Source organism: Stigmatopora argus, chromosome 10 (genome assembly GCF_051989625.1).
Source record: "Stigmatopora argus isolate UIUO_Sarg chromosome 10, RoL_Sarg_1.0, whole genome shotgun sequence".
NCBI classification, from domain to species: Eukaryota; Metazoa; Chordata; class Actinopteri; order Syngnathiformes; family Syngnathidae; genus Stigmatopora; species Stigmatopora argus.
This window is the reverse complement of record NC_135396.1, coordinates 13,374,231-13,388,567: the sequence shown is the minus strand read 5'-3', so window position 1 is coordinate 13,388,567 and position 14,337 is coordinate 13,374,231. Positions and strand designations below refer to the sequence as shown.

Sequence of the window (14,337 nt, the reverse complement as noted above, 5' to 3'; positions counted from 1 at the left end):
CTATCCCAGCTGACTTCGGGCCAGAGGCGGGAGACACCCTGAATTGGTGGCCAGTCAATCGCAGGGCACAAGGAGACAAACAACCATTCACGCTCACACTCATACCTAGGGGCAATTTAGAGTGTCCAATCAGCTTACCATGCATGTCTTTGGAATGTGGGAGGAAACTGGAGTACCCAGAGAAAACCCACGCATGCCCGGGGAGAACATGCAAACTCCACACAGTTGGACCGACCTGGATTTGAACCCAGATCCTCCACTGCCGCCGGGCCACGAATGAGTAGGTAGTTTTTAGTACTTGTTGTTTTAGTTGCAGAGTGGCAAAAAATCTTGAGATTCTAATTCTTGATTGTTTTGTTGTTCCTTCAATCTTGTTCTCTGCACTCGTCCACACCTAATAAAAGTGTGGATTATTATTTGAGAATTTTTATCTTAGCCTTGGGAGGATAAGAGGTATGGGAAATGAATGAACCTTTGACTCCCCCTTGGCAATGGAGTAATTAAAAATGACCATCTTCTCCTAGTAACACCTGATTAAGCACACACTCAATGTATTCTTTTTCCCCCTCACTGACCATTTGCTTTAAAAGATCAGAAAAAAATGCTCTTAAGTATCTCTATTTGGCACTGTCATATCATGTTAATTCTCCCACATGAAAGATTATGTCAGCTTGCATGAGTTCAGATCTATGTGCATTAGTGCATGCCGTAAATGCATGGAGATGTGCTCTATGTGGGTGCATGGATGTATAGTGTGTGTCTATAAGGTGGGTGGTTTTGTTGTGGAATGTTTGTATGGGTGTTTAGAGGGGGTTGGGGGAGTCAATACTGTAACATGGTCTCAAATCTATCAAGAACCAGAATAATGTAAATTAATTTGGTCACAATATACAGTCGAACCTCTACTTATGAAATGAATTGGTTCCAGATTTTTTTCGTAACTTGAAAATTTCGTAAGTACAGGTGTACTTTTTATGTAAATTCTCTAATTCGTTCCACGCTCCTCACACAACTACCAACTAAACAATTTAAAATTGGTCAAAGTGTCCCAATTTTGTATGAAAGATGTGAGGAAACACAAACATGAGAGAAAATTATAAGGAAATTATTCATTAATGTCCTAAAATAAATAAAGCATATGAAAATGTGTCCTGCACCGCTGAAATTTTTCCCTCCAGTGCCGTTATTATGGTAGACGTAATATCTGTGTTTTTCCGCCAGATGGCGAAGAGCCCATTCCATCAGGGCCGAAAGCCGTCCACCTTTTACTGCATTATAACATAGTGTGCCCTATGTGTGTGTGAAAAAATGTTCCGCATTGCATTTGTACGTTTTTTTACGCTTAATTAGGGGTTGCGATCATTAATAAGGGGAACATTTCACCAAGGTGGAAAGGTATGTAAAAGGGAATCTTGAAACCTGGATAGTGGTTATTTTGAAACAGCCAATTGAATTGAATATTTTTATTGTCATTATATGAGATAGAATGACGAAATGCATTTACTTTTGGAGGGAATATCTTTTTCGTATCTCGAATCACTCATTTCCATATAAAACATTTCGTGACCTGGAAATTTTGTACCTAAAGGCATTCGTAAGTAGAGGTAGGACTGTAGTTGAGTGCACGTTCTACAACAAGGGTGTCAGACTCGGGTTGGTTCGCGGGCCGCTTAAACGTCAACTTGATTTCATGTGGGCCGGACTATTTTAGATATAATATTTAGATTTTTTTAAAATAAATGGATTAAATGAACTGGATTAAAGGCCCTGAATATTCAGTTTTTAATAGATGTAAAACAATGTTTATTTTAGCTTTTTTAAAATATATTTTTAGATTTTACAAAATGATTTTTGAACTAAAAACAAAAAAAATATGGATTAAAAAAATAGCAATTATCGATTTAAAAGGGGGAAAATCAGGAAATTTAATATACATCTATACTCTTCATTTTAATTTGATCCTAAAACAGAAAGTCAGCACTCATGATTTACTTTCCCGGGCCACACAAAATGATGCGGCGGGCCAGATTTGGCCCCCGGGCCGCCACTTTGACACCTGTGTTCTACAATATACTAGAGTGAAGTGTAGTCTCCTATATACCATGCTTCTATTATTGTCCTCTTATGTGTCATGAACTACCTAAGTTATATGTACAGTAACTTGGCTAGTTTACATTTTTGCATGTCTTAGACTTCATTCTTTAAAGAACAATTTTGTTGTTGTTGTTGTTGTTGTTGTTGTTGTTATTGTCGTCTATCAAGGCATACATAAAAGAGTTGTGCTTTAATACCACTGCTGCAGATAGTTTTGTGACTCCATTTCATTCAATGGTTTGAAAAGGGGAACTGTAAGATTGTGGGAAATAAACTCAGAGGCTCAGATGGGTTCTTGTGCCTGGCCCCTCCCACTTTTACCACCATGTGCTGTTAATGCATTGGACCTGTATGTTTCAGGGAGAGTGACTTTGTGTGCTTAACTGCGTGTGAAAAAGCAACCAATGTTTCAGGAAATTGCCTGGTTTACAGTGTAGCTCAAATGAACGTGAGAAACAGAGACTGACAGCAGAGAACACTTCCCCAGTGGATACTTTCTGAGCTTGCCATTAGAAGAGTTTATTGGATCTAAAATGTTGAGTAGAAGAAGAAGCGTGTCATTTGGTGGTTTCGGATGGTACTGTATCGTTTTCTCTTTATTTTATGTACTATGTGTAGCTTATAAACAACATATGTATTTATTGACTTTTTTATGCTTGTGTTTGTAATACTTTTATATTAATTTGACGTGTAGTTTGGATTTGTGGTGCAGATATTTTGGAGACAGGAAGTCTCATACTGTGTAGTACGTCTTAGCTGTCTATTCCATGGCCCTTTGTAATTAATTAGTAGCCACTTTTGTTTTTCCCTGCTGGATCTGGTTGTATTGTTATAACTCATGTGACATGGGAAACACAATTTGGATGAAATTGTGACTCGATTTTCTCAGCTCTATGGGTTATTTGATAATCCTTGAATGCATTGCTGATTATGCTCCCATTCAGTCAAATTACTCTGGAAAGTGCTGACCCATTGGAGTGGAGTATTAGTGGGCTCCACCACTGCTGTTTGTCATATTCTTGTTCTGAAAGCATCACATTGGAGCACTTTGCCTTGTCAGAAGAGCTGAGGCAGCATAACCTGCCACATAAGATGACATGAGCTTGTCTGTTTTAAGAGTCTTCTCCAAAACATAGAACCAAAAGCAACCCTAAGCATTTTTTGCAAAACTCAGAAACTTTACAAATGCTGTCATTGACTGGTAACACACAAAGGGTATACCCTGGCTTTCAGTCAAAGGCAGCCAGGGTTGCTTCAAATTCACCCGGTATCCCAATTTGCCAAGCATTAGGGATTGGGATTTTTCAAATGCAAAATTGTATGAGCATTACCATAGATTTAAAGTAGTGTTCCTCGAAGTATGTTGCTAGTGCTACACTGTAGTGGTCCAAGAATCAATGTTAGTCTTTTCAAATTTCACTTCAATGCAATACATTATTTATGATTTAGTTGTTTTTAACTTAGTTTGAGTTGTTCATTATTTGAGTACAGTTTTCGCCCTATATCTATATGAATATTCAACAGAAAATAACTGAGAAACACTGGATTTGGTGTAATCCGTGATCATTTTGTAATTTGCTAATTACCACCCAATGAAAGGGTACTTCTGTTTCAACAAACAACGGTCAACAGAGAGTTGGTGTTATGTGAGGCTCCAAGTGGATGTAAAGCAGGCGGCAAGTTTAATGGGACAATTTCAAAATAAAATAATGGATACAGGAAATGCATTTTCGTTTCGGGGGATTTCATTACTTGGATCTTGTTTTCGTATGCCGGGACGGTCATATGCATATCAAAGGGTTTCATAACCTGAAAACTTTGTACCTAAAGGCATTCGTAAATAGAGGTATGATTGTACCTGTATTAAACCTTCCTATTATTTAATTCATTCATTCATCTTCCATTCCGCCCATCCTCGAAAGGGTTGCGGGGTTGCTGGAGCCTAACCCAGCTGTCTTCGGATAAAGGCAGACTACACCCTTGACCAGGGGTGTCAGACTCGGGTTGGTTCGTGGGCCACTTTAACGTCAACTTGATTTCACGTGGGCCGGACAATTTTAGATATAATATTTAGATATTTTTTATAAATGGATTAAAAGAACTGGATTAAAAGCCCTGAATATTCATTTTTTAATAGATCTAAAACACTGTTTATTTTAACTTTTTTAAATATATTTTTAGATTTTAGAAAATGATTTTTGAACTAAAAACACAGAAAAAAATGATTAAAAAATTACAATTATTGATTTAAAAGGGGGAAAATCAGGAAATTTAATATACACCTATACTCTTCATTTTAATTTGATCCTAAAACAGAAAGTCGGCACTCATGATTTACTTTCCTGGGCCACACAAAATGATGCGGCGGGCCAGATTTGGCCCCCGGGCCGCCACTTTGACACATGTGCACTAGACGGTTCGCCAGTCAGCTATAGGGCACACAGAGAGACAAACGACCATCCGCGCCCCCAATCATACCGCCACCAGCAGGAACTGAGCCCACGCCTGCCTGCACCGAAGTCAAGCGAGTGAACCTCTACACCACGAGGCGCCTTCCTATAATTTTATTATCAAAATAATTGTATTATCAAAATAATAGCCATTAAAAAAATATGACAAAACCAGACAAGATTTCATTTAGCTGGTAATAAGTGCGACGAAGAACCACTGTACAACCACTACACCATCAGGTGGCCTGTGTTTTTTATAAGCAACTATTGTTTCATACACAAGCCACACCTGATTAGAAGGTGCATTAGTGCATAAATGGATACATTTGTCATTTGATGTTTAACTTTTATCATTGTGTCATTTATCAGTTTATTTGTGATTTTTCTTTGATTTTTTTTAAATGTATGCATACTTCCACTCATAAGCTCCATGTTGGCTCTTGAAAATCATTAAGTTACATTAAACTACAAATTAGACAGTAGATACGGTAAAGAAAAATACAAATTAGGCAGATTCAGTGTCAGAAATGCTTCTACAAAAGAAAATTACGTGATAATTTCCTGCTTTTTGCATTTTTTAACAAAAAATATTAATGAATCAGAATGAATGCAGGGAAGTGACACATGGTGTTGATAAAGCATTAATGGAAAAAACTAACACAGTTATCAAGTTAAAGTCACCGATTCAACATAGTCTTTGGCTCTTGTGTCCACAGAAAGGGCAAAACCATTGCTTTCAGAGAAATTTTGAGATAATCATCTAACTTTTGCCTTTTTGTGTGATTCTCCAGGATTGACAAGTCTACTTTGTCTGCATTGAAAGCCCGGTAAGTGAGACTCTAAAATCAATTTAAATGTCAATAGAATTGTAATTATTCCAAAATAGTGGTCGTACAGCAATATGAAAGAAGGTTGTTGTTTTTTGTTTTTTTGCCTTACTACCAAAATCGTTTCGTGTGTTGCTTTGTTTATATGCCCTTCTCACACACATTATTTTGAATATACATTTAGGTCCTTTTGTTGCCATCTTTCGATTATTTAAACAAGTTAAAAATAAAAAATAAATTATATTCCCCATCCACGTTTTCCCTCCATTCCCCATTCGCAAAAACATTTCATTATACATACAACTTCACATATTTGCTTGTAAACCCCTTATAAAATCCCTAACAATCTGTATTATGCTATCGTATAGTATAAAGGAGTTGGTTCTATAGGCGCATACTCACTTTATGCTGATGTTTCCAAGAGTGCAGCACTGTTCTGTCTAGCCTCTGCTCCTCTACATGAAATGTCCGCGTGTGGTTAACTTTCCACACGCTATACCCACTCGAATTTTTGGTTTCGACACAAAAAGCCATGACGTACAAGCTATTCCTGGGGAGATTTGTAACAGACTGTCTACATTAGAGACAACAAAGTGTATGTACTTCTAGTTTTGTGGCGCCGAGAGAAAAGTGTACATCAATGACAGCCTCACACAAATTGCAAAACTTCCAGTGTAAAAGTCAAAGCGCATGATTTTTTCTGTATGGACTGGATGAATAAACTAAAATATGTGTGTCATGCATCACAACCACACTGACCAGGTTGGACTCCATGGTAGGCCAAGGTCTGGCTGGCCCCAAACCGTATGTTTGAAACTCCAAAAATGACAACCGATTTTTTATTATTATTATTTTTTATTTAATCTTTTTTTTATTTTCTCTGGTATGCTTAAAATGTATGATGCAGCTTTTCCTTAAATTCCTTCTGGCCATTTTCGGTCCATTGAACTCAAAACTTATATAAAATGAATCCAACAATCCTTTGGGATCCATATCAAACTCACAATTAGTTTGTAAGTAATTTGCGTGGAAAGGGATGTCAGGATGTCTCAGTGACTGGTACTCTAATATTAGTAAATGCTTACTATTGTTTGTTTAATGCATCATGTCATAAAGGACATACAGTGGTACCTCTACATACGAGCATTTCGAGATACGGGGAACATTTTGAGTAAATAATTATCTCTATATACAAGAAAAAATTCGAGATGCGAGAAAGCCAGGTGGCCAAGACATGAGAGAGGCTGTTTATCATTGTAGCGCGTCTTTTTTGCCGCATCTCTTTCGTGTATAACAGATATCTACGAGCACTGGGCGGAGCGTTGCATTTTCCCATGTTTTTTTTCCCTTCACTCAGCGCGAATGCTGGAGCGATCGCTAATACGAGCAGTATAGTATATTACTTCTCTTTAGCTGCTCATAAGAACATCAGGGGCACTGGCTCTCTCCCCCGCAATGCCTCGTGTAATATCTCTGGTCGCAACTACCTTTTTGTAACGTCTCTGCGAGCACTGAGCGGAGCGTTGCATTTTTTCCAGTGTCCCCACCCTTATCCTGTTAGCTCCCGTTAGCGGAACGATCGCTAATTTAAGACTACTTCTCATTGGCAAGTGGTCGTGCGTTATCCTATTGTGAGGACATTTGTGTGCATCATTTTCGGAATATTTTGAAGGGAATACAACAGCAAACAGCCCATCGATAGCGAACGTGAGGGTGGAGGCGTGGCAAACAGCTAACCTGGAGAACAAAGGTAAAAATAAATTAGAATTCAGTTTTGTGTAAAGTTACATTAAATGTATGTTTGAGTGGTTTGAATGTCTGTATATATTAATCTAAGTTAATTTAATTTTTTTGTTCCGTTACGAGTGCGTTGCCGTGGATTAGCCCCACCCCCCACCCCTCTCTGTCCCTCTCTCTACCCTCCGTGAAATCCGCCTAATTTTAGTTCTATTAAACACATTTTATTACTATTAAACCACTAGTTATGTGTTACTTTGTTAATAGATGGCGAATTAGAAGAAATAAAACATTTTTTCCAATCCAATATCCTGTTTTTGGTGTTTTTTCAGAGGGTTGGAACGAATTAATTTGTTTTTAGTTCATTTCAATGGGAAACGTTCGTTCGAGTTACGAGAATATCGACATACGAGAATATCGACATACGAGCTCAGTCCCGGAACGAATGAAGCTCGTATGTAGAGGTACCACTGTACACCCACACACCCCTATTCTTTCATTCCCTGGCCAGGTGTCATTAAATTGCTGGTTGTGGAGTGGCACTGAATATGAATAGTGAGTCGTGACTCTCAGTTGAGGTGTGTGTGTATATACACTTTTGATCTGCGTGTTTGATTATAGTACAAGAGCTCTGTGGATTACAGATGGCATAAAGAAATGGTAGGCTAGTACCTTGACCAGTATATAGTAAACCTGTTTTGTTCATTTTGTTATTATATATCTTTTACATGTGTGATTTACCACCTCTAAAAGAGATCACCATTTGCGGTCCGTCCCAGCTGTCCTCTCACTCCCACTGTTATTAATCCTGACTGCAGAAATACAAAGAAAGCATCTCTCCACCTTTGGGTCTCATTAGTAAAATGCATAATCAATCCTGTGTGGATGTGGCTTCGAACCGCATACACTGCCAAAAACCTGCCTCTCCTGTGGCTTTTGTCTCGGCATAGTACTAATGAATATTTCGAGTAGAAATTAAAAGAGAATGGGGATAAAACACAGCCAGGTTTTTTCAGACCACCATTATAGTACAACGAAACGATGCCCCGCAAGCTGTGGTGAGTAACCGCTGGCTTACTCTCTATCTTTATTTTTAAATGAAGTATTTTAGATCCTCTTCTAACTGTTTATTGGTTTATATATATATATATATATATATATATATATATATATATATATATATATATATATATATATATATATATATATATATAATTTGTCAATAGTCAACTAGGATGAATAGAATTAGAATTAAAATAAGATCAATCAGAGCATAACTCTTGCAGTCATGCAAAATGCTTGGCATCATGCCTTACAATATTTATATGCAAATTTTAATCTCTGAAATGTAGAAATATGATTTAGTGTAAGGCATTTGTTTTTCGTGTATGTTCACTTTCTGAGTCTGAAACACTCAAACAATGAATTGCTGCATTGAAACTTACCAGCAAACCTGATGTGGATTGAATACATGAAAATGGACTCTTTGGTTAACAGCAAATGCAATTCACTTCCTCACTATGGTTTTTAAACCACTGAGAAACACTTTCCTTGTAATGTGGTCACCATAAAAACCGTGTAGATGCTGAACAAGTTTGAGACTTTTTGGATGAATCAAACACGTAATATTGCACATGCATGGATTGTTTAAGTGGGATTTTTGTATTCCTTTTAGTCATCCAATCTGTTACAATTGAACATTCGCAGTCATGATTGAAGTGTTCCCTATGAAACATGAAAACATTTGTGTTTTGTATCAAATTATTCATCCATTCACTTTCCGAACAGCTTATCCTCACAAGGGTCGCGGGTTGAGTAATTGGTTACTTTTTAGATTGATTCAATGGTCATTCTTATCATTCATCTCATCTCATCTCATTTTCTGAACCGTTTTATCCTCATTGGGGTCGCAGAGGGTGCTGGAGCGTATCTCAGCTGCCGGGCCAGAGGCGGGGGACACCTTGAATCAGTGGCCAGCCGATCACAGGGCAATTCATATCATTCCTCAATCAAAATGCATCTCACTTCAACTCTTTGTATTTCACACCGAGCATGCCTTTCAATGCTTAACATGGTCGCAAAATGGATAATTTAAAATGTAGAAATTTGGAGTTCCCTGCCTGTACTGACAGTTTTATATAATATATGGATGCAGACTTTCTAATGTTTTTTCGTTTTGTTCAATGTTTAATTATTTATTTATTTTATACGCATTAATTTTCGCTACTTATTTTTATCTTCACGTTGCAAACGTTGCCTTGCAATTGTGCGCTTCATTAAAACAGTGCTAAAAATGAGCTGACACATTAATTATACCTTTTCTAGGCTCAAACCAAACATGCTACCACCAGAGCGCCTGCTAGATGCTTATGAGGATATGTGGCCTTTCTTGTCTTTGCTTTTCAAATGCAAGATTGCTTTGAGGAGGACATAGCATCCATTAATTTATGTGTAGCATGTAATGCTATCCATAATAACTTAGAGGAAAATGGACTGCATTCAAACTGGATTCAAGCATATATGCCCTCAGTTGCTCCTGATGCTGTGTAATCAGTGGGTAAATGAGTAAAATGAGCACACATTACTTGTGTGTAATTATGCTTTTTACTTTGCTCCTCTGACAGCAAGACAATGATCATTTACCCATCAAAGTTAATTTACCCCTGAACTATTTGACTCTGAGATTTAATGACAGGAGGATGAAGATGTTTCTTCTTTGAAAACCTTTCATTTCAGCTTGTTATTTCATAGCATATTTTTCTGTGGGGAGGAATGGGGGTGAATGTTATCTTCCTTTTCCCATCGTTGCAAAGAGCAAAACGTGCTGCTGCTATTTCTGAAGCATGGCATTTATTACATGGCCTGGCCCCCCTTCTGTATTGTGCGGAATGACGTCAATCTAAGGCAATCAAACAAACATGAAAAAATGTCTACTGCCTTCATGTTTACACTATCTGATTGTTTAATAAAGTTCAAAGCAGGCCATAGTTTCTTACACAGAGGTTGTTTGTAGTCTCAATGAGCTGATGGGGTTATTACTGAATTATTTCAAGCTATTGTAGATAGTGACAGTGTTTGAACTGCAAAATAAAGGCAATAAGAAAATGAAAATACTGGAAAGCAGGTGTATGGTTCAATACAATAACATCCATATGATGTTTTGATTGACCAGCTTGCATCAGAACTGACCTCTACATTAGTTAACAGAGGATTATGTAGAGCACCAGTATCAAAGTGGCGGCCCGGGGGCCAAATCTGGCCCGCCGCATCATTTTGTGTGGCCCGGGGGCCAAATCTGTCCCGCCGCATCATTTTGTGTGGCCCGGGAAAGTAAATCATGAGTGCCGGCTTTCTGTTTTAGGATCAAATTAAAATGAAGAGTATAGATGTATATTAAATTTCCTGATTTTCCTCCGTTTAAATCAATAACTGTAATTTTTTAATCATTTGTTTCTGTGTTTTTATTTCAAAAATCATTTTGTAAAATCTAAAATATATATATAAAAAAGCTAAAATAAACATTGTTTTAGATATATAAAAAACTGAATATTCAGGGATTTTAATCCAGTTCTTTTAATCCATTTATTACAAAAAATCTAAATATTATATCTAAAATGTAGAGTGTAAATATGCGTCTTGGTTGACTTGTTGAGTGTATGTTAGAAAAACATTGTGAAATAATGTGGTTTCAAGTTGAAGATATAATTCTTGATATACTATAAGGGAAGTGGTAAAACTCCACCCATCCTCTATCTTCAAAAGGGAGGATGTTGCACTTCCTCTTCTTTCACACCTACTGCTCAAAGAAACATAATAATACATCAACCTTGAGGTATTTTATTGTAGACATTTGATGGGCTTTTAATTTCCCTTTAATGTTTGCACTTTTATTAAACAAGTTACATGTCAAGTATTATTTTAACCAAACGTTCATTAGCATTGATGTACATTTAGGGGCAGGGGCATGGGACGTGTCTCCTCCATGTTTTCCTCATAAAAAAACAACAACAATGTTATATTATAGTACAGTGATATCTAAACTTACGAAATTAGTTACAGACGCTCCCCTACTTACGAACGAGTTAGGTTCCGAGCGATTGTTCATAAGTTGAATTTGTTCGTAAGTTGCTCAGTGCTATATTTTGTATTATAATTTATGTTTAAGGCCTATATAAGTATATTGAAGGTTTATATAAGTGCATTTGTATGTTTAAGGCTTGTATAAGTAACACGCATTGGTTTGTACTGAAAAAAACATTTAATAAAATGGAGAGAATGCATACAGTACTGTATACATACATTAGAGAGAGAGAGAGAGAGAGAGAGAGAGAGAGAGAGAGAGAGAGAGAGAGAGAGAGATTTACTAGAAACTGGCCAAAAGAAGCCATCTAATGATGATTCCAGTTTTCTTTTTTTCATCATAAATGATGCGGTAGCACTGTATGGCATCATTCAATTGATTTGCAAACTTTGTGCAACGTTCAATATTTGGGTCCTGCTGCTCGATCTTTATGTTTATAAATGGTACTGATGGTCGAACGATTCAAGTTGTATTCCCGTGCAACGCTCACCACTTTCTCACGCTCATCAAGCTTCGTTATTATTGCCACTCATTTCAAATGAAATGGCTTGGCTCTTCCTTGCACATCCCTCACTAGAAGCCTTTCGCTTTACACCAACCATATTGAATAATGGATGCACGAGATATTTCATGATAAAAATGAAAAAGGTTCTTTGCGCACTGGAGACACGTTCACGCACTTCCGCACTGCAACGAACTGGGCAGAGGAAGGTGGATGCTGGGTGAGCTGAGCTCTCACAGCACCAGGCGTTGGTATTAGCGGCGGAAAGAAGCACTACTCGGAAAAAGGCGTGCAATACAAAATCGAACTTACGAACATTTTTCGACATAAACGCAATTTGCAGACATGTTCGTATGTACCGTTGTTCGTAACTCGAATGTTCGTAAGTAGGGGAGCGTCTGTATTCCCAGAAGTGGTTCCGTAACTTGGATTTTTCGTAAGAAGCATATTTGACATTGAATTAGCATAATTTCTTTTCTATGATCTTTAATACTGCAGGCCATATCCGCTCACAAGATCATTTTTCATCATCCGTATTAATGGCCCATATATATGAAGCGCTGATAACACAATACTGCACAGAACTACAGATCCCATAATGAAACACTTTGGCTGCCCGTGTAAAAAAAAACAAAAAAACCCATTTGTTGAAAAAAGAAAAAAAATCTTTTTCTGCTTTGGCTCCCCTTTAGAAGGGTCCTCCTTGTAGCTAGTTATTAATCGCATGGGTTGCAGAATTTTTGCAACTCCAAGACTATTCGGTTTTGCCCCAAGTCCGCCTGGTTACTGTGTTCCTGGTTCTTTTCTATTTACATTTGGCTATTAAATCTTCTTAGTATTTGTGTTCTAACTTCATAAGCTTTTCTACGCAATCTATCAGTGTTTTTAGTGTTTTTTTTATCTGTCATACATTTTTCAATACCACTTCAATGTTATTTCTTAGTGTTTCATATCTTCCCGCATCAAACTATTACAAGATATAAAGAAGATAGCCGTTAGCCAAAGATATGAAATCATGTTTACTCACATTGCCGGTAAATGCGTGTGTCATTTGTGTAGCTAATGTGGGTGATATATGTATGTATGTATGTATGTATGTATGTACGTATGTATGTATGTACGTATGTACGTACGTACACGCATACATATATATATATATATATATATATATATATATATATATATATATATATATATATATATATATATATATATATATATATATATACACATGTTCATGCAATCCATCAAAAAATGCTGCTTGAGAAAATTGAGGAGGTTAGGGAAAGATATGAAGGAAAGGCTGGAGGCCTTAATCATTAGATCAGAAAGAGTGACATGAAGTAGTTTATTAGGCAATAGTTTTGTCATTATTAATGAGTAATTCATCAAATTATTAATTCCACCTTTTTGTTTTGTTTATCTTAGCTGGATCAGCAACAGCCAGGGGCAGACAATGACTAACTTAGTTGCCACATTGTTAGTTTGTCTAACTAACAATGTGGCACAGAATTGAGTGATATTTTGCTATATGCTTTACAACCAGTTTAACCAAATAAGAAAGCATTACACTTAAAAGTAACCAAAGAAAAAAAATGCAAAAAAACCACAGTAAACTAAAGCGTTGGAGTTTTATTAAAAACACTTGTCGGCTTCTCCCACTACTAAATTCTAAATTTCATACAGTACATAGAGTAGGCTACAAAAAGGAATTGTAACCACCAGAGGGTACTGTTCACTAATGTTTTCCTTGCAACCTGTTGATTGTCCATATTCTGGACAAGTCGCACTGCACAGATAAAAACTGACTCAACCTAACCATAAACCCATTAAATGCACTTGTTTCTTTAGATATGATGATTTGTTCATTTTAAACCAGCTTTGATTCTAAAGGACATCTTAACAGGTTAACATAAATATTCAATTGATATGGTGTTACTTAAAATCTAAAAGTATAATTAGACCTCATGGCTACATTTGCATGTTAAATGTATTTATTTATTTTTGCATGTAAAACGCTTCATTGAATGCATCTATAGGGAGACAAGTCTGTTGCCATGGCAGCAAGAACTGATGGTCTTCTAGTATGAATTATTTCCATGGTGATGGGGCCGTTACTGTCTGTCTCTCTTAAAATGTTACCATTGGAAATTGAATCTGATTCGCAAATGTAGTACTTTATAAATAGTGATTCATGTCCATACATGATGGATTTAAAAAAATGGGTGTTACCCAGGAAATACATTACGTTGTGTCTGCCTCACGACTACGAATTCAGGAGCAATCTCGCGAGAACGTGTGTTCTGCACTTCCTACCATAACTACCTCTTGTGCATAAACAATGGATAAGTGCTACCTATTTTTTGTTGTTTTATCTGGGAAAAAAAGATTAAAAATAACTTGTTGCATGAGTTCATCTTTTTTTTTGCATGAGGATATTCTAAGCCACGTGTCAAAGTGACGGCCCGGGGGCCAAATCTGGCCCACCGCATCATTTTGTGTGGCCCGGTAAAGTAAATCATGAGTGCCGTCTTTCTGTTTTAGGATCAAATTAAAATGAAGAGTTTAGATGTATATTAAATTTCCTGATTTTCCCCCTTTTAAATCAATAATTGTAATTTTTTAATCATTTTTTTCTGTGTTTTT

The 14,337-nt window shown here is 36.9% G+C and overlaps 1 protein-coding gene across 3 annotated transcripts in view; it reads left to right on the top strand.

Moving 5' to 3' along the window:
- The window catches only part of rap1gap2a (RAP1 GTPase activating protein 2a), a 63,493-nt gene that overhangs the window by 1,686 nt on the left and 47,470 nt on the right, over positions 1–14,337 (top strand). For 2 of the 3 annotated variants that reach the window (XM_077611160.1, XM_077611158.1), the window contains exons 1-2: positions 2,470–2,671; positions 5,336–5,371. In XM_077611160.1, coding sequence (XP_077467286.1) covers positions 2,628–2,671; positions 5,336–5,371 — 80 coding nt within the window. In that variant the 5' untranslated portion in view covers positions 2,470–2,627. Of the gene's footprint in view, positions 1–2,469; positions 2,672–5,335; positions 5,372–14,337 lie in introns of those variants that run through there. The other variant, XM_077611159.1, reaches the window with a different exon arrangement.